Below are 21445 nucleotides of genomic sequence, written 5' to 3'. Positions count from 1 at the left end.
TCATGTACGCAAGTTGGAAGGCTCAACTTTGTTATAATTTCACCACATTAATCTGTAAATTCAGGGGAATTCTATTCTAATCCTTGAAGGCATTTTTGCCTAAAATAATTTCACATGGAATTGCAAGAACTTAGAATATCTAAAACAACTTTGAAAAAGAACAGTACTGGGGAGCCAACACTGCCTAATTTCAAGAATTTTTCTAAAGCTATGGTAAAAATTGCATTTGCATAAAAATGGACAAACAGATCAATGAAGCAGAATAGGTAGTCCAGAAATAAACATACTTACATATAGATAACTGATTTTTGACAAAACCACAAAAGCAATACAGTGGGAAAAATATAGCCTTTTCCACCAATAGTGCTTGAACATTGGATATCAATATACAAAAACTGAAATTTAATCCATACTTTGCACCATGTAGAAAAATTAATTCAAAATGGTTCAGAGACCTAACTTTGCAACCTAAAGCTTCTAGAAGAAAACACAGGAGAAAATCTTTGAGACCTCAGGTAGGTAATGATTTCTTAGATACAACACCAAAAGCACAATCTATAACTGAACAAATGGATACATTAGACATTATTAAAATTAAAGTCTGCTCTTTGAAAGACTTGGTAAGAGAATGAAAAGAGACGCCACACCTACTAGAGAATGGATTTGAGGATATGGGTGGGGGGAAGGGTAAGCTGTGACAAAGCTAGAGAGAGTGAGAGAGAGAGAGAGAGGGAGGGAGGGAGGGAGGGAGGGAGAGGGAGAGAGAGACATGGACATATATACACTACCAAACGTAAGGTAGACAGCTAGTGGGAAGCAGCTGCATAGCACAGGGAGATCAGCTCGGTGCTTTGTGACCTCCTGGAGGGGTGGGATAGGGAGGGAGGGAGATGCAAGAGGGAAGAGATATGGGAACATATGTATATGTATAACTGATTCACTCTGTTATAAAGCAGAAACTAACACACTGCTGTAAAGCAATTATACTCCAATAAATATGTTAAAAAAAAAGAAAAGAGACACCACATACTGGGAAAAATTTTTTGCTAAGCATATTTCTGATTAATGACTTGTATTTAGAATATACAAAGAATTTCAGATAAAACAATAAGAAAAAGAAATGACCTAATTAAAAATATTCAGATAGACACTGTACTTCATATATATATATATGTATATAATGTAGATAACATATAAACAAATGAAAAGATGCTCAACGTTATTAGTTTTGACTGAAATGCTAATTAAAACCACAATGAGATACCATTGCACACCTATTAGAATGGCTAGAGTTAAGGAGACTGACCGTACCAAATGTTGGTAAGGCCATACTATGTTTTAGCAGTGTTTAAATCCCAAGGTGGCTTCACTTGGAAAAGTCAGAGATTGTAGGCATGACACTATGGTCTGCTTTGAATCAAGTCCTTGGGCATCTTTCTGTCAGAACCTTGGTACATACTTTAGAAAGGACAACAGTAATTAAGAGTCTAAGACTTAACACTGTAAACTGTTTACAGCATTTGGTATGGCTTTGTAGAATAATATTTTAGGTATAAAAGTTATGCATATTCAAAAAAAGTAAAAACAAAAAGGTGAAACAATGCAGTACTTCAAAGCAGAAAGTGAACACCCCCCTGCTGCCAGTCCTGCTTCTTTAATACATGCACGTTTGATTTAAAGAAAATAAAAATAAGATTAGACAATGAGCTGTTACAGCTTTTTTCATTCAACATTTTGTAATGTTTTCCCATGTCACTACATCATTCTTTTTTCAAAGCTGCATAGTCCATTGTAGCTTAGGTAGCCAGTCAATTATTGATGGATAAATATTTAGGTTGTTTATAGCTCTTGCAATTAGTCTTGCTATGTAGGTTGTCATTGTTTATCTTATGCTAGTCTTCCTGCAGTATGAATTACCTAGACGTACAATTTCTGTTTTAAAGATAGATGCAATTGAAAAACTTTAATCAATATTCCCAGATTGCCTGCCAAAAATGTGTACTTATTTATGTTTGTATCGATAGAATTTGCACCCATTTTCACACATCCTTGTCAGTACTTATATGATTTTTTTTCATTTTATCAGTCTTATGGGGTAAATTATATCTCATTGGAATTCAAATTTTTATTTCTTTAAACACTAGCTTTTTGAACAGATGTGTTTACTCAATACATTATATGAATTGATTGTGCATTTTTTTCTGTTGGATTTTTTAAAAAAATTGATTTATGTCATCTTCATATTTTATGGATTTTATTTTTATCCTCTTCAGTTTTTCTTCACGTTACAAGTATTTCTTCCCTAGTTTGTTGACTGTTTTTTAGTGTCATTCATGGTGTGTTCTGCTCTATAGAGGTTTTACATTTTTTGTGTTGTTAAATCTGTCAGTTTATCCCATTATGTCTTTTAGGTTTCTTATCTAGAAAAGCCTTCTATGTTACAGGATTATGACAAATATTTAGCCAAGTTTTCTTGTGCTTTTGTCATATTTTTATATTCTGCATTTGAATACTTTTGGAATTTATTTTTGTATCTATATGAGATAGGAACTTTAATTTTTCTTAATTAACACAATTATAATAGAGCAGTTTGATCCTTGGGTGGTGATTTTGCTTGGACCACCTTAGGTTATGGTCTAATTTGAAGTTATAAGGGTTGTTTTAGTTACAGCTATGGACAGACAGTTATATTTCTGCTAGAAGGCAAGAACCTGTGGAAGGTAAATTCCTTGCTTTTTTGACTCTGTTTTCTTTCTTTTTATTTTACTTGGGAATTAGGAAGAGTCCCTTCCAATAGCAGGGAATAGGGAAAGGGGAGCCAGCAAAGAGACATAGAAACTGTGTCCAAGTCATTTTCTGTGACCAGGGATGGAAACGGATTCTTCTGTGGAGATACTTGGCTCGGCAGGTGAGGTAGACTATGATATACTAGCAACAGCTCTGGCCATGATTTAACTACCTTAAAAATGTTGCTACTCTAAGTTCTGGCTTAGGAAACTTGGTGTTTTGGTGGATTCTGGTCACACAGTTTTTTCTGCTGTATCCTATTCTGCATTTATAGTCTGCTAATGATCTACTTGAATTTGCCAGAATGTGATGTGTTTATTGCGCTTTCTCCTGCATGTGTGCTCTGGAAAAGCCTGGACTGTCTTTCTCTCTTTCTTCCTTGCTAACTTGGTGAATGCCTACTTTCCTTAACTAATCTAATCAGCACCTCTTGAAACGTACCTTGCAACACCCCGTTCACCTAAGGAGTCCCTTCTAACAGCCTTACTATAGAACTTTTCATGTTGTAGTTTAGCGTATTTGTTTCTTGTATGTGTCTGTTTTTCAACCAGACTCTGAGCTCCTTTGGAACAGGGATTTTGCCTGTTAATTGAAAACTGTGAACTGTATTATCTTGGTATATTTTGAAGATTCAAGTCCCACAGAGTCCAGGACATTTTATAAAGATATAAAAACAATCTATCTGAAAAGATTTATGTCTCTGTTTTGCTGAGGGTACAGATCCTGTTATTATGAAAAGCTATTTTACCAGTGTTACGTATCAAAGTTAGGGAGAGTTACATGTAAACAAATTTTATATCAACAAAGGTAGAATATTCCCTAACAAAAACATGAGAAATCTTAAATGTAATTTATATCACACTTGGGGATTTTTCAGTGGAAACAAACTTAATATGTTATAGTAAGTCGAAAAAATAATAAATACATTAAAGAAGTATATTTGTATGAATAAAATCAACGTATCCTAACGAACATTTTAACTCAGAATATTTTAACTTAGGAAGCCATGAAAAAAGTTTATAAAGTATCTCTGTATGCATATTTGATGATAGTGTGCTTTAACAGATTACTTATAAGCAGAATAATAATGCATTCTTATTGTTAACAGTATCTTATGTCATTTCATTCAACCAATACCATAGTCCACTAATATAAAAACAACTATTGTTTCTGTTTTACTGTCCAGGAAAGTGAGATTTGAGTACTTTCTCAAGGTTACGTAGATATCAATCAGTGGCAGAGAGATCCAAAACAGGTTCTTAAATAGATGGCATTTGTTCTCTCAAAAGCAAAGTTTTAGAATTGTGAAATTCATTATCATTAATTTTATTTACTTCTAAGTAGGTATCTATTATTCCAGCCACCAAATTGACTTGAAGCCTGTTTCAAAATAGCTTCATTGAGGACATTCTTAAGTCTCTTGACAATGTATACTTATGCAACAGTGTACATATTTCTCACTTTTTGTACTTGTTGACTTTTCTAAAAAGTAATATATAAATTAAGTTGATAGATCCCAACTTCTTTTTTTTTTTTTTTTTTTTTTTTTTTGCCGTACGCGGGCCTCTCACTGTTGTGGCTTCTCCCGTTGCGGAGCGCAGGCTCCGGACGCGCAAGCTCAGCGGCCATGGCTCACGGACCTAGCCGCTCCGCGGCACGTGGGATCTTCCCAGACCGGGGCACGAACCCGTGTCCCCTGCATCGGCAGGCGGACTCTCAACCACTGCGCCACCAGGGAAGCCCGATAGATCCCAATTTTTATAGACCAATTTGTTTTGTAATTTTGTGGATATTTTGTCAAAATTTTGGTTTAATTTTGATATTACTGCTCTACCATTGATCTCTGTCAAGTAGTTAATAAGATTTCAGATTGAATAGAGGAACAACTATGGAAAATAAAATTTTAATCATTTTGTAAAATAAAACATGAACTAGAACTAATTATTTTTAAATTTACCAAGTTTAAATGTTTGGGTTTTAGTTATAAAGTTTTATCAAAGTGAGATCTTACATGTATTTTGCACACCTTTCACACCAAAACTTAAATCACACGTTAAATCCATTGTGGGATTTCCTTAATCGATTCCATGAGTCCATTATTGGATTCATGTTATTTTTATGAAGCAGAAAGTTAGAATTAATGGAATATAAGTTGAATACCGTGTTATTAGCACTTTCCTTTAAAGAATTTAGATCAGATTTTCTTACCAAGTTTACAGAGCTATAAACTTATCATTTTAATTTAATGACATTTAAACATATTTAAATCCTAGGCTATTAATTTTTATACTGTAAAATATAAAATTGTTATATTTTATGTCACATTGTTCTTGCTATGCTCCTAATATTTTTTCCATCATAATAGATGAATATGCAGCATTACTAAGTTATGAAAATTGTTATAGTAGCAGTATAAATGCTATTTTAGTGTTATGCAAAATTGACTCATTTTTACTAGACTTCAGTATTTTCTCATTTTCATTCTTCTTTTGCTTTTTGATATTCAGGTAGCTGTGTTGTCTACTGTACTTGAGTATTTAATGCCATAGTATGCAAGGACCAAAATTGATTATAGTACCAGGTCACCTTATATTTTATGTAATGACTGACTTTCTGGTACAGTTTATAAAATGTTTATTTGAATGATATACAATGGAATAAGTAAAATGCAGATTTCTTCAACCTCTCTTGACTAATATTCTTTGCCTTTTTTGTGCTGTTCCAAGAAGTAATAATTACTAGGTTTATTTATTTATTTATTTTTGGTTTGTAAGCCACTTGGAATGGTTTAATTGTAGAATTAGCTGTCAGCTGTATTGGTCCTACAGTTGATTGCTTAGATTTTCTTTTTTAAACTTATGCCTTATTAGGTATTTGTGTAGTATTGTTATAAAATAATTTCTTAATCATAATGATTGTGATCAAGTTATTGTACCAAATTATTAGTCCTGTAGAGGGTATTAAAAAGTTAATTAAAAGTATTAAAAAGATTACTATTTTCTACATTAAATCTTGCCATAGAAAGTTTATAGATGAAGTTCCTAAAATCAGCTATTTCCATTTATTAATGTATTCCCTATATATTGTGACTACAGTTTAATTGAGCAGGAAGTAATCCATTTGCATGTTTTATGCTTGGGTTTTAAAGTGTTTTTTAACATTGATTAATGGGAGATGAAAGAAAAACTAAAAAGCAGTTAAATACGTCTGTAAATGAAATGAAGGAAAAATATAGGATAAAATACTGTAGTCTTAGGAAAATATTCTGAAGCTGTAATAAAAATTGTGGTAGAATTTAAAGTACCATGCATTTAAAAATCTTAACCTTATAACAATCTGTGAGTTAGTTAAGTAGGATAGATTATTACCCTTATTTTATAGATAAAGAATAGTAGGCTTAGTAAATTTAAGTAAAAATTATTAAGACATTTCAGGTTAGGGAAGGATTTCTTGAGGCAGAAAAGGCCCAGACCATAAAAGATTGATATTATGCATAAAATAATCAGTAGAAAAAAGGACAGAAGCCGTTCCCAGAAGAGGAAACCCAAATGATCAAAAACAAAGTTTTGTCAAATATCAGATTGTCAGAGATTAAAATATCTGACTATACTGCATGTTTTCAAGGTTGAAGGGAAATGGTAATTCTCATGCTGCCAGGGGAAGCTAATTTGGTACATTCCTTCTGAGTGCTGTTTGCTAGCGTGTTTTAATTTGTAAGAGTGAAGAATTGGAAACAACCTAAATGTCTACTATCAGTAGGGAGAAGATTAAAAAATTTATGATAAAATATTGTGATGGAAATTATACAGCAGTTAAAAGTAATGCACTGGATCTATGTAAGTTAACTCTAAAACATAATGAAGAGTGAAGAAAATAGTGAAAATGATATGTTTATTATATTTCTATTTATGTGAACTCTAAAACTACATATATCAAGACTGTGTATTTTTTCATGGATATGCATGCATTCATATAAATGTATTTTAGGATATCCTGGAGGGATATATTTTAAATTCACATAGTGGTAGTTTCTGGAAACGATAAAGGGAACTTAACTGGAATGTAATACTGTTTTTTCTTTTTTTTGTTTTTTTTTTAAAGTAAGACAAAGCAAACATAGAAAGTGTTAATTTCAGTTCTGGGTGATAAGGGCATGGTCATTTGTTAAATTATTCTTTCTATTTCTTTTCAAAGTTTCATTAAAAAAAGAAAAAGTTACTAAAACACCATAGTTGGGAGAGCTAGTAATTAAACTTAGGACTTGATTCCCAAGTCTAGAGCTTTTTCAATTAATATGTTCCTTCAGAATGAGAAGGAAAAAAAGAAAGATCCAATGATGAAAAAGCAGATAAAATTTAGTTTCATAGCAATAAGAATAAGAATTATGTGTTTATGCTAAAATTTCTTGAGAGGAAAGGAAAGTTACAGGATCTATTAAAAATTATTATATCTTATATTGTTTTAAATCTTTAAGCATGCTGTTATCATATATATGTATAGAGAGCAATTTAGGTACTTAGGAAAAAAGTTACCTTAATTTATTGTTTAAAATGTGATACATGTTTCTGTTGCATGTAATGGAAGACTTTAGGTGATTTGAAATTTTTGTATAAAATTCATGAAAATAATTTAATCCAAATATACAATCTGATTTCAATCTAAAAAATTCAAAACTAGTTTTTCTTCCATTTTGTAAAGTCGTTCTTCACAAAAACTTTACAGCCTTTTTATTTACAGCTTCTCTCCAAGATAAAATGGCAAACCCCAAAGAGAAAACTCCAATGTGTCTGGTAAATGAGTTAGCCCGTTTCAATAGAGTCCAACCCCAGTATAAACTTCTGAAAGAAAGAGGGCCTGCTCATTCGAAGGTAAGGTTTTGAAGAGAGGTGGTGAGACATGCTTATCAAAGTCTATCAGATTTATCATCTCAGGTTTTAATTGTGCTTTTTTGGGGGGAGGGGGTAGTGGATGGCGTAAAGGCTCTTAGTTCTCTATTAAAAATATTTTGCACTCTGTAACTAAACAATTTTTTAGCTCATTATGGTTTACAGAGCTCTTTCAGACAATACTTCATAAAAACCTTAATGAAACCACATGAGACATGGATTTTTGATTTCCTTTTAAGAAACTCAGGCACAGAAAAGTTTAGTAACTTGCTTTATAGTTCATGAGTGCCAGTGCCAGCACTTGAACATGTATTCTGTGGCTCCCAAATACTGTGCTTTTTCCATTACGTAGTAACTGCTAACAGAAAAATGGATACAGAGTAAAATACAACAACGTTACTTAGTGAGATGTCTTTTCCAATATGATTTTTAATTTTAAGATTCACCATTTATAAAACTTGTATATACCAGTTTTGTTGTTATCTATGTATTCAGTTATAATATTCTTTTAAATGGAAAATTGATTTATATTTTTATATAGCCTCATACATATATGTTTTTACGTATACATGTTGCAAAGAAATCTATGACTGATGCATTTATGTTTGAGCTCTATTAATCTGTTTTTAAAAACTCAGTTGTGCACAAATTTCCTTGGCACATTTTTAATCTTGGATATTGGAGATTATGATAATGATTATAAATTTTTGTGTACAGTGTGGAAGCAATTGATTCTCTAAAAGTTGGTTAATCTTCATAAAGCACAGGATTATTATTTCTAGCATCTCCTTCAAAGTAAGGAAAATAAGATGAAACTGAAATCCATCAATTTTATTCCATATTAGAGGCTTTTATGAAGGATTTCTGGGCAGCACTTTAATTTGTTCATAATATTTTTTGTTCAGAGAAAAAGGTAGTGGCCTTGGTCTACCTGTCTAGTCTTATACCCTGATCCTCTTCCATTCCCGTTAATCATATCTATTTCATACTCATTCTTTCTGTCCTTAATCATGTTGAACTGTTTTCATTTCTTATAATATCTTATGTTTTTTCACATCTGTCAGGTTTGAACACACATTTCACATCTTTCAAACCTTTGTGAAACTTCTCTTCTCCTTCCGCTGGGCCTCCAGCAGGTTCCGACTTTCTTAGTTGTAGTCATTACTGTGCTGTGGTACCATGGTATTTGTCGGTCATTATTATTGTATGAGACTGAGCTTATTTAGGGTAAGAAATATTTTATTCTTCTACAGCTCATGGTTCCTGTAGTATGTGTCCTCTTTGCTTCTCATGGCCAATTCCAGGTGTTCTTCCTTGAGATAGACCCCCAGGTTTGAATTTCATGTTAATAGACTGACCCCCAGTGTAACATCACGGTAGTCATTTGCTGACCTCTGGGTGATTCCATCACATTTCTCACGGCTCACTTTCACTCTCTACAATACTCATCCTGTTTTAATTTTTGATGATATCATTGTCTAAATGATGGTTGTTCCAACATGCTGACATTTCAGTTTCTTGCATGTCTTCAATTATGTTGTCTTCCACTCTCCTTCAGCCACTCATTCCTGTGATCACATTCTTGATTTTTTTCATTACCAATAACTGCAAGAGCCTCCATAATTATAATCTCAAGCATTCATTCGTCTCTGACACCTACTTCATTCCCTCTAGTAGTCTGACTTCAATAGTCCTTTCACACCACGGATCCATTGATTCCACCACCGTTTTACTATTTCTTACTTCCCTCAGTCCTCACATGTTTATCTAGCTTAAATTCCATATGCTTTGTATGTACCCTCAACTCTCTTCCCCCCTTGGTTAGTACATGCTTAGCAAAATCCCAACCCAAATCCCAACTCTGCTTCCCTTCTGAGTTACGGATGAACGACTTGTAGAGGCCAACCCCTCTATTTCTGTACTAAATCCCAACCCTTCTCACCTTTTCAAGGTCATTCCTCCAGCTTTCTCTCCCCTCCCCTCCCTTAAGTTTCTTCTGTGTCATTAAATTCCCCTTCTAATGCACCAGGTTTGTTGTGGTCCACATTCTTTTTTCTAGACAGTCCCAGATTCCTTTGGGTTTTAAGGAGATCTAGAGATCCCTTTGCCAACCTACACCTACTGCTCTGGGTGTTTTGGTCATAGACCACACCATTTAGCCTGTTGCTCATTTTTAAAGAGTGAGTACTAGAATAATTAGCATATTCTTGAATGAAAGATAGTATTTAATGAGTCTAAGTAATATTAATTAATAATTATTGTTAATATTAATTGGCTAGGTCTGGATCCTTTTTGTGGGAAGCAAAGTCCTTTGCATTTATGCATGTCTACCAGTGGTTTTAAGTGAGATATAAACTGTATTTTAATGAAATAAATGATTATCTCTGGCATGAAAAATTTAAACCTAGGCCCAACTCATTAATTTTCTTGGGACATTAACCAGTTATATGGCAATTTCCATATATACACATATATATTTTATACATACACACACACACACACACACACACACATACACACACACTTAGAGTAGTGGTTTTCAGCCTTGGCTATTCATTGGAATCACCAAGGGAGCTTTAAAAAATACTTACGCCTGAGTCTCACTCCCAGAAATTCTAATTTAATTGGTTTTGGATGAAGCCTAGACATCAGGATTTTTTTAAAGCTCTCAAATGACCCAGATGTGCATCCAGAGTTGAGAAACACAGGATAGAGATTAATGTCTTCAGGGTGGTATAGAATTGTCTTCTTATACATACTTCATGGGAGGTAGTGATCTATCTACATGCTTTCCTCTTTCCTCCATTGAGTCTTACAGAATGTGAACAACTTGTACAACTTTTGATGTGTGACTATTAAATAAAAGATATATATATATTTAAGAAATTATTTATTTATTTATTTTTGACTGCATTGGGTCTTCGTTACTGCGCACAGGCTTTTTCTAGTTGCGGTGAGCGGGGGCTACTCTTTGTTGTGGTGCTCGGGCCTCTCATTGCTGTGGCTTCTCTAGTTGCGGAGCACCGGGTCTAGACATGCGGGCTTCAGTAGCTGTGGCACGTGAGCTTCAGTAGTTGTGGCTCGCGGGCTCTAGAGTGTAGACTCAATATTTGTGGTGCATGTGTTTAGTTGCTCCGCGGCATGTGGGATCTTCCCGGACCAGGGATCGAACCTGTGTCCCCTGCATTGGCAGGCAGATTCTTATCCAATTCGCCACCAGGGAAGCCCTAAATAAAAAATATTTTAATGTTTGCCTTGTCCCCTTTTGTTTTTATACTCACTTTTTAATGGAACTCTGAAGTAATTTGTTATACCTTGTATTAACGTGAATTACTATGACATTGCTGTATCTCTTAAGTACCTAAATCCAGTTCTTTATTTTTCCTATGAATTGTTTTGATTTTCTCAAATCTCAGAAGGTTATTATAGAGTATAAGGAAGAGAGCCATGAATAACATAAAGTGGTATTTTCTTTTTTTACTTTATTTCCCTATTTTGATGAGTTGTGTATGTGCACGGCTAAGTGTTAAGAAAGCTGCTCTCGTACTGACACTTTGAGAACGTTTACTTTGGAATAGATATCACTGAGGGAGGCAGTATTACCCAGTGGCCTTGAAGTGAAGTGTTTTGTTTTTCTTGTTTTTTTTAAAAAATTCTTGCTAGATTTCCCAAGCGTGATCTTTGCCCTGCATTATCCAGCTTGTGTGGCCTTGAAAAACTAATTTAGAATCTCAGCTTTCTCATCTGTAATTTGAGAACTATGATACCTATTCTAGTGTAGTATAATGGAATGATGATTTGTAAATTTTCAGCAATTATGTTGATGATGGAGGTACCCAGATAATTGTCTCATTGCATGTTAGTTGTATATAGGATTAAAAAATCCTTGGTAAAATGTCTATTGAATATTTATAATATGACAGACACTGTTCCTTATTGGAGCTTTCTACTCTGCTGTTTTCTGCGATGCCTCTCTTTGTATACTCTGGATTCAAGTCCTTTATTAGATATGTGCTTTGCAATTATTTCTGCTTCTTTGTGGCTTATCTTTTTTTAACATTGTCTTTTGAAGAGCAGTAATTGTTAATTTTGATGAACTCCAGTTTATCCATTTGTTCTCTTACAGATTTTGCTTTTGGTATTATATCTAAGAAATCTTTGCCCCATTAAAGGTCGTAAGATTTTCTTCTGTGCTTTCTTCTGGATGTTATATAGTTTAAGTTTTTACATTTGGATCTTATATTTAGGTCTAATTGCCAGTTTGAGTTAATTTTTGTATATGATGAGTTATGGAGCAAGATATATATATATATATATTTTTACATATGGATGTCCAGTTGTTGAAGAGATTTTGCTTTTCTTACTGCATTGCCTTGGCACCTTTGTCAAAAATCAGCTGTCCATATATATGTTTGTTTATTTCTGGACTCTGTTCTGTTCTGTTGGTCTATTTTCCTATCTTTATGCAAATACTATGCTGTTTTCATTACTGTAGCTTTATAATCTGGTAGTACCAGCCCTCTAATTTTGTTCTTCATTTTCAGAGTTGTTTTGGCTATTCAACATCCTTTGCATTTTCATATGAATTTTAAAGTCAGCTTGTCCATTCTATAAAGCACCTTGCTGGGATTTTGAATAGAATTGCAATTAATTTATAGCTCAATTTGGGGGAAATTAACATGTTAGAAAAACTGAGTCTTCTAACCTATGAACAGAGTATCTCTTATTTATTTAGATATTCTTTAATTTCTGTCAACAATATTTTGTAGTTTTCAGTGGACAGGTATTTCTCATCTTTAGGTTTATCTCTATTTCATATTTTTGATGCTATTTTAAGTGATATTTTTCAAATTTCAATTTATAATTCTTATTAAGAATTGCTAGTATATAAAAATACACTGATATTTTTATGTTTTATATATTTTATTTTATACATATTAAAGCATTGAAATATATGTATAACATTTGTGTATAAATATACACATATGAGTATGTAGAATAAAAGTGCAAATACAGAAATCAGAAAATTCCTACTTTTTCCATTGTAGGTTAACTTTATTTGATACTGTGAAATAGTGCTAAAAATAACTGCCTCTCTAATATAGGGAATCTGCATAGTGCCTAAGAATTTAGGAGAGAGAAATATATCAGATTACTTTTATATTACATTAAAATTTTTTTTCTAAAAATTTTTAATACAATTTTAAAGGTTACTTCCATTTACAGTTATTACAGAATATTGGCTATATTCCCCATGTTGTACAATACATCCTTGAGCCTATCTTACACCCAGTAGTTTGTACCTTCCACTTCTCCATCCTTACATTACCCCTACCCCCCTCTCTACTGGTAACCACTAGTTTGTTTTCTCTATCTGTGAGTCTGCTTCAAAAATACACTGATTTTTCTATATTGATCTAGCATTTTGCAGTCTTGCTAAACTCACTTACTAGTTCTAGTAGCCTTTTTCTTTCTTTTTTTTTTTTTAAGATTCTGGTCGGTGTCCCACAAGCTATTTGTAAATAAAGACAGTTTTAAATCTTACTTTCTAATCTGAATGTCTTTTATTTATTTCTCTTGCCTAATTGCATTGTCTAGAACTTACAGTGCAATGTTGAATAAAAGTAGTGAGAGCAGATATCTCTTAACTTGACTTGATGGGCAGTCATTCAGTTTTTCTTCATTAATTTTGATGTTAGATGTAGCTTTTTCTGTAGATGCCTTTAATCAGATTGAGGAAATTCTTCTTTATTTTATTTTATTATTATTATTTTTTTGCTGAGAGTTTTAACATGAATAGATGTTGGTTTTTGTCATATGGTTCTTCTACATTGATTGAGATGGTCATATGATTTTTCCATTTTTTAAAAAAAATTTTTTCCATTTTTAATCTCTTAGTATTGTGAGTTACATTGACTGACTCTGAAACGTAGAATAAACCCTTGCCTTCCTGGGATAAAATGCTTGGTTATAAAGTATTATCTCATTTCTATATTGATAGATTCTATTTGTTAATATTTTGTTAAGGATTTTTATGTTTATCTTTATGAGAGGTATCGGTGTGTAGTTTTATTTTGTTTTCCCTGGTAGTATCTTATTCTGGTTTCGGTATCAAGGTAATGCTAGCTTCGTAGAATAAGTTGAGAGGTGTTCCTTCTGATTCAAGTTTTGGGAAGAGTTTTTGTAAATTGGCATGATTTCTTCCTTAAATGTTTGGTAGAATTTATCATCCAAACCATCTGGGCCTGGAGTTTTCTTTGTGGAAAGATTTTAATTACAGATTGAATTTCCTTAACATGTATAATGCTGTTCAGGTTACCTGTTTCTTCTTGAATGAGCTTTAGTAACTGTGGCTTTTAAGAACTTATGTTGTTGAGTTTATTGGCATAAAGTTGTTAAAAAAATATTCCCTTGTTTCTTTTTAATATTTTAAGAATCTGTAGTGATGTCACCTCTCTCATTCCTGATACTGGTAATTTGTGTCTTATCTTTTTTTCATGATGAGTCTGCACAGAGGTTTACAAATTTTATTGATCTTTGAGAAGTACCAGCTTCTGGTTTTATTGATTTTTTTTCTCTATTATTTTTCTATATTTATTTTCTTACGTTTGCTTTTATGTTTATTACGTTTTTAACTATTTACTTCAGGTTCGAGTTACTCTTTTTCTGGTTTCTTCAGATTAAAGCTGAAGTTAACTTATTTGAGACCTTACTTCTTCTCTAGTGTAGGCATTTAGTGCTAGAAATTTCCCTTTAGTACTGTTTTAGCAGTGTCATCTTTTGAAATGTAGAGTTTTCACTTTCATTCAGTTTAAAATGCTTTCTATTTTCCCCTTGGTTTCTTCTTTTACCCATAGGTTATTTAGAAATGTGTTATGTAGTTTCCAAATATTTGGAGATTTTCCAGAGATCTTTCTGTTCTTATTTTCTAATTTAATTCCATTGTGTTCAGAGAGCGTACTGTTCATCACTTGACTCCTTAGAATTTGTTGTGACTTGTTTTATGGTCCAGAATCTTGTCTGTCTTGGTAAATTTTTTGTGAGAAATTGAGAACAAATGTATATTTGTTCTTCTTGGGTAGATGCTTTAAAAACATTGCAGTCAGGTTATGTTGGTTGATAGTGTTGTTCAGGTCTACTGTATTCTTCCTGATTGTCTGCTTGGTCATTGTTGTATCAATTATTGGGAGAGAGGTGTTGAATCTCTGACTTTAATTGTGGATTCTTTATTTCTCTTTGCAGTTCTGTTAGTTTTTGCTTCATGTATTTTGAAACTCTGTTATTAGTAGCCCAAGTGTTTAGGATTGTTAATCCTCTTCTTGATTAACTGGCCCCTTTATCGTTATGAAATGACCTTTGTTATCACTGGTAGTAGTCTTTGCTCTGGAATCTACTTTGTCTGATATTTATATAACCGTTCTGACCTTTCATTGCTTTATGTTATCATGATAAAGTTTTTTCTATCCCATTGCTTTTAAACCATGTGTCTTTATAGTTTAGGGTAGCATACAGTTGGATTTTTTTTTTTTAATCCAGTTTGACAATCTCTACATTTCACATGGGGGCATTTACACAATTTTGTTTTAATTTTCATAACCATTCTCTGTGTTCTTATTACCCCACTTTCACTAAAGAAGTAAGAAAACAGAGGGAAAGAATTAACTTCCCTAATGTTACGCATAGTAAATGGTGGATTGTGACTTCAGCTCATAAACAGTATGTCCCAGGAGTCCTACTCAAAATTATAAAATTTTTATTGTAGTGGGACTCTTTTTTCTCTCTCCAGTTTTATTGAGATATAATTGACATAAAATGTTGTATTAGTTTTAGGTGTACAATGTAGCAGGATTCTTAAGAGGTTTCAGAAAAGCAGAGGATTGACTTGGATGCATTTGCATTTTATAGAGTGTTCATGTTGGTGATGGCGCGGTTTGTGGGATCTTAGTTCCCCAACTGGGGATCGAACCCAGGCCTTGGCAGTGAAAGTACGGAGTACTAACCACTGGACCACTAGGGAATTCCTAAGAAGGATAGTTTGAATGGGAAAGTCTTATGTTAAAGGAGTGATATTAGGATGGTCTTACAGTAATTTAGGAGAGGGATACATTGATACTCTTCACTAAGATATTGGCAAACGTTACAAAGAAAGGCCAGATCTGAAAAATATTTTTGAAGTTGAATCAACTGGATGCAGGGGAGAATACAGAGAGAAATGGAGCAGGCAAGGAAGACCATTCAAAGGTGTCTGGCCAGTGAGACTGGGAAAGTGATGACATCTGGAAGATTAGGAGGCAGGAAATCTGAGTTTATAGGGGCTTTAGACTAAGGTGGTGACAACAGAAATAGCAAAGAACAGTTTTGAGGTGTTGTTAAATAAGTCTTAGGAAAACAAGGATAAACAAAGAAGCTATTGAGGTTTTGAACCTGAATTAATGGAAGAATAATGGATGGAACATTCTGGAGCATGAACTGATTTGGAGGAGAATGGGAGAGATAATGTGACTAAAAATGTCACATTTTGTGGCAGAGTTCTTTGTTATATACTGTAAGTTGAAAGCCAAAAGACCTAGTCATTGAAAAATCATTTTAAAATCGAGGGTCAATGAATTAAAGATATGTTTTAGGTAAAAATTTTAAACTGAATCAGAATAAAAGAAAAATTACTCACTTTTAATAGTTATGTACATATTTTGAATTTCAAATGCTTATAAATACTTTCAACTCTGTATTTTGAAAAATTGAAAACCTACAGGAAAAATTGAAAGAGCAGTATAATGGATCTTTCAGATTTATTAATCATTCAGTTATTTACTGCATTGCTACATTTACTTCTTTTCTTGCTCCTTCTGTATAAATACATACTTTTTCCTTGAACAATTTGAAAATAAATTTCAACCATCATGACATTTTATCCTTAAATACTTGTATATCTATCTTGTAAGACCAAAAACATTCTTCTTCATAACCATAGTACTATAATCACTCAAGAAATTTAAACTTGACTGAGTTTGTTTAGTATATTATAGTCTGTAGTCAAATTTCCCTGGTTGTTCTCTAAATGCCCTTTATACTTTTCTTCCCAGTACGAATCCAGTCAGGATTCATACATTGTACTTTATTACACCTCATCATGTCTCTTCAGCATCCTTTAAACTAGGACAGCCCCCATGCATTCTTTTGTTTGGTTTTTTCTTTCATAATATTGACAGTTTTGAAGAGTTTAGGTCAGTTGTCTTATAGAATATACCATAACCCAGATCTGCCTGATTGTTTCTCTATGATTAGATTCAGGGTAAACATTTTTAGCCAAGAATGCTACATACTTCTCATTGGATCAAACCAGGAGGCACACGATGTCCCTTTGAATGATTATTGATGATGCTAACTTTAATCACTCTGTTGTTAAAGGTATTTTCTACCTGATTTCTTTCCTGCAAAGACATTTACTTCTTCATAATTAATAAGTATTTTGAGGTTCATACCTTGTATTCCTACAAAGTAGTAAGCTGTCTGTGGAGTAAAACAGCAGATTGTATGTGTATCCTGTAACATGATCCTAAATTTTAAAGGTGAACAATAGGTTTTTGGATGCATATGGAAATCCAGTGTAAATGGAATGTTAGGATGTGCAAGGGGAGGGGTGGGTGTGAAATGAAGATGGACAGGTAGCTCCTTTGTGTCATGTTACAAGGGGAACAATCGGAGGTTTTTAACCTGGTGGTGTTTGGAGTGATGCAGTTGGATTTGAGTTTGCAAAAGATAGTTCGATTTAACAGCAGTCAGTTGGGAGGTTATTATATCTAAGCTAAGATACATCTAGTGTAGCAGTGTCACTGGCAGAGAGAGGAAGGAGATTTGAGAAATATTCATGAGGTTAAAATTGATTGAATTTGGTGACTGGTTAAAGGTTGGTTGTGGAGGATTGAGAGTTCCTTGATGACAGAATATTTAATAGGATTTCCTGACTCACTGAGTAGACTGTGCTAGATATAAAGTTTAAGGAATTAGATTTTGTAAAAGTTACAGAGACAGGACCTTTTGGATTCTCGTATAGTTTCTCTTACTCTTTGTTCTTATTGTACTTTTTTGAAGACTGACTGACATTAACAGTATGATTCCATTTAGGGAAGCGATTTCCTCTTGGTACATTCTACCCAACATGTACACTTAGAGCTGCCGTTAAGCCTTTGGATAGAACAGAATTTGGCACAATCTCTTAAAATTCGTTCACTAGTTAGAATAAGATTTTTGTTGCAAATGATCTGTAAGCTCAACTCTAGCTCTAAAATTTTGATTCTGTGCTGTATCTGTTTTTCTCTCAGACAGCACACTTTATTTCCTGAAAAATTTCAATGTTTTCTTTGTCTCTGTATGTTTTTCCAAGATGTTCTCAGTGCAGCTGAGTCTTGGGGAGCAGACATGGGAATCCGAAGGGAGCAGTATAAAGAAGGCCCAGCAGGCTGTCGCTAACAAGGCTTTGACTGAATCTACGCTTCCCAAACCAGTTCAGAAGCCGCCCAAAAGCAGTGTTAACAATAACCCAGGTATGGCCCTGACTCGTTTCCTCCTGTTGTCATCTTCTGCATGTGCTGTTCTCTGTATTTTCCTTCATACAGGCCCATTGCATAGTCAACAGGTATTGACAGCACAGCTGGTAAAGACAGCCAAATAATAACTGAAGGTGAGAGAATGAAGACGGTAATTGTAATTATTTTAAAAATTTGCTTTAGTGGATACTCTAAAGGTGCATTATTTACTTTTTATGTGTGATAAAAAGACATTTGGATACAAAGAACAGAAAATAGGACTGAGTTTTTTTTCTAAAGCAAAGATAGAAATGATCAATTTCTCTTTCTAAATGTATAATGTATAATTTAATAATTAAAAATAGTTATTCTTTATTTTAGTTTAATAGAAAATTATAAAATTAGCCCTAAGCATCTTATTTTATTTGTTCATGTAGAAATGGTTGCCATTTACATTTAGAACATTCATATGGAGTTTAAGAAACCCACAAATCCGAAAAACCCACCTGTGTGTAATATACTGCTAAGTAAATGCGTGTTCTAATTTTAATCTCCTAAGAATAATTTTGAAAAGTTGTTCTAATTGCATGCAGTACCAAAAACATTATGTGTCCAGTTATCTCTTGGGAAGCGTAAACCTGTATCAGACACAGTGCATGAATTGGTAGCCTCAAATTAATGAAGTTCCGTAAGTTTAGTGCCAGCCCGATGTCCATTTACTCATCTGTTAACCTATTAATGCAAGTGGCTACCTTCTGACCGATACTGCTTTAGATGGAGTACTTTTGTGACGGAGTGAAAAAAGACACTTGCCTGCCGGCAGCGACTCTGTAGTCTGTTTAATTATAGTTCACACGCTTATGGTCAGAGTCAGGTCAGACACTTCTTTCCCACATGGCACGTGTTAGGTAGACAGTCTCCTCTTGCAAGGACTGCCTTTTCCAGAACTCCATGACTTTCCTAGTAGTAGTCCTTTTGCATCTGTTCAGCTGATTCCAGTATTTATTAAGTATGGGTAAATAAGCAAAAATATTATTATAATAAAAAAAACCAATTCAGCTTGAAGCTGGTAACAGACTGTCTACTTTCTTAACTTTTAAAACTCTCTTCAGATTACTGGTTGATCATTAGCACCACACCACCACTGCCTCTATTAAGCATTTGTTTTAATATATCTAAGAGTTATAAACCATTGTCCTTTGCTGTGAGGATTTTAGTCATTTACATAAAACATGTAACTCTCAGTGGTAAAGAATAAGTACCAAGTGAGTAATAATAGGCATCGGTATTATAAGTAATGATAAACATGGACTGAAGTAGTTGAGGTGAGATATTAGGTCATGAATAGAGAGTAGGCACGTACGTATAGAGGAGAGAAAAGAATATTCCAGGCTGAGGGAATACGATGAGGAAAGACATTGGAACAGGAATCTGGATGATGGGTTTTGCAAAAAAAAATTTTTTTGTAGACGATTTTTAATTAGAGCAGGTTAAGTGGCTAGTAAGAGACAAGACGAGAGTTGTAGTTAGAAAGTAGGTAGTGATGGACTTGACTGCAGCTTTAGGAGATAAATTTTATCCATAGTTTGGATTAATTTTCACGAGCAGGTGGATGATGTGTTTAAAAGAGCAGTTTAGGAAGTTGAGTTTGGCATGTGAATGGAAGGTGGAAAATACCAAAAGCAAAATCAGTTAGGAAACCACTGGCATAGTTTACGGGTGAAGAAAGAAAAGAAACACACGTGCATGGAATGCTGTTGCCCCCTCCTCTGCTGGAATATTGGCACGGCAGTTGGCATGGACAGAAGGACAAGTGTCCATTTGTGTTGTGTGCTGAGCTTTGGGTCAGGTCCACTTCCAAGGGTTGTAGCTGGAGGTAAACTAGCAAAGGAGTCAGAGGAAGGAAACAGGAGAGAGTCTGGCTCCCTGGCCTTTCAGACCAGTGGAGATAAGAGTTTCCACCGTGGAATGTTGCAGTGCGCTGACAGAATGAGTAGATTTTGGGGGGTAAATTCTAATTTTATTTATTTTTATTTTTTTGGTATGACATTTTACACGTTTATTCATTGTTGAGGTAAAATTTTAAAATAAAGCCTAATATTATGTTCTGGCAAGTGCACAAATTATGGTCGTTGAGCCTTGATGGCGTTTTGCACTTTGCAGGCTTTACCAGTGCCTCAGAAGCCTCCCTCATGCCCTCTTTTAGTGGTTAAAACATCTCCAAAGGAACCACTCTTCTCTCTGTCATCCTAGATTTGTTGTGCCTGCTTTGGAATCATGCCTCATACTTTTTTGTGATAGCTTGTTTTTCTCAATGTCATGTTTGTGAGATTCATTGTGTTGTGTGTTACCAGTCTGGTATTTCTTTGCTATGTAGTATCCCACTGCATGGATATACCACAATTTACTTATTCATTATACTAATGGTGGACATTTGGGTTGCTTCTAGTTTGGGGCTGTTAGAAGTAAGATTGCTATGAATATTCTTGTATGTATACATTTTTGTTGGCTGTGTAGCTAGGATTGGAATTGTTGGGTCGTAGGTTTTGCATGTTTTCAGTGTTAATACATAATGTCAAACTTATCACATTTCACTCCCACTAGCAGTATATGAGAGTTTTCCACATCCTTGTCAATATAGGGTATCTTAAAATTTCTACCTGTTCTTCTGGGGATATGATAGTATTTCATTGTGGTTTTAATTTGCATTTTCCTAATAATTAAAGTGATCACCTTTTCATATGCCTGTTGCCATTAGGATCTTCTCTGCTGTTGATATATTTTTCCTGTTAAGAAACTGCCTTGTCAGTTTTTAAATTTTTTCAATTTTTTATTGACTTATAGGGTTCTTACATATTCTGGATTAATATACTTTGTCAGATATGTGTATGGCAAATATCTCCATATTCCTAATGGTGCATTTTGATGAACATAAATTTTTATATTAATGAAGTCTAATTTATTAGTCTTTTCCCTTATGGTTAGTGCTTTTTAAAAATTGAAGTCTAACTGACACATAGCATTATATTAGTTTCAACTGTACGACATAATGATTTGATATTTGTATATGTTGTGAAATCACCAGAATATCTCATTAACATCTGTCACCATACATAGTTATTAAAATATTTTCTTTCTCATGATGAGAAAGCTTTAGATATACTCTCTTAGCAATTTTCAAATATAAAATACAGTATGATTAACTATAATCACCATGCTGTATATTACATCCCCATGATTTATTTA

The 21445-nt window shown here is 33.7% G+C and overlaps 1 protein-coding gene across 2 annotated transcripts in view; it reads left to right on the top strand.

Annotated features, from left to right (window-relative positions):
- STAU2 (staufen double-stranded RNA binding protein 2) overlaps positions 1-21445 on the top strand; it is a 309313-nt gene that overhangs the window by 24652 nt on the left and 263216 nt on the right. Inside the window, exons 1-2 of one of the 2 annotated variants that reach the window (XM_065895761.1) lie at positions 7542-7655; positions 18058-18217. In XM_065895761.1, the coding sequence (XP_065751833.1) occupies positions 7542-7655; positions 18058-18217 (274 nt within the window). Of the gene's footprint in view, positions 1-7541; positions 7656-18057; positions 18218-21445 lie in introns of those variants that run through there. The other variant, XM_065895762.1, reaches the window with a different exon arrangement.

The sequence above is a fragment of the Phocoena phocoena genome, chromosome 17 (genome assembly GCF_963924675.1).
Source record: "Phocoena phocoena chromosome 17, mPhoPho1.1, whole genome shotgun sequence".
Lineage (NCBI taxonomy): Eukaryota > Metazoa > Chordata > Mammalia > Artiodactyla > Phocoenidae > Phocoena > Phocoena phocoena.
Note: the sequence above shows the minus strand (reverse complement) of the source record. Positions and strands in the feature narration are given on the sequence as shown.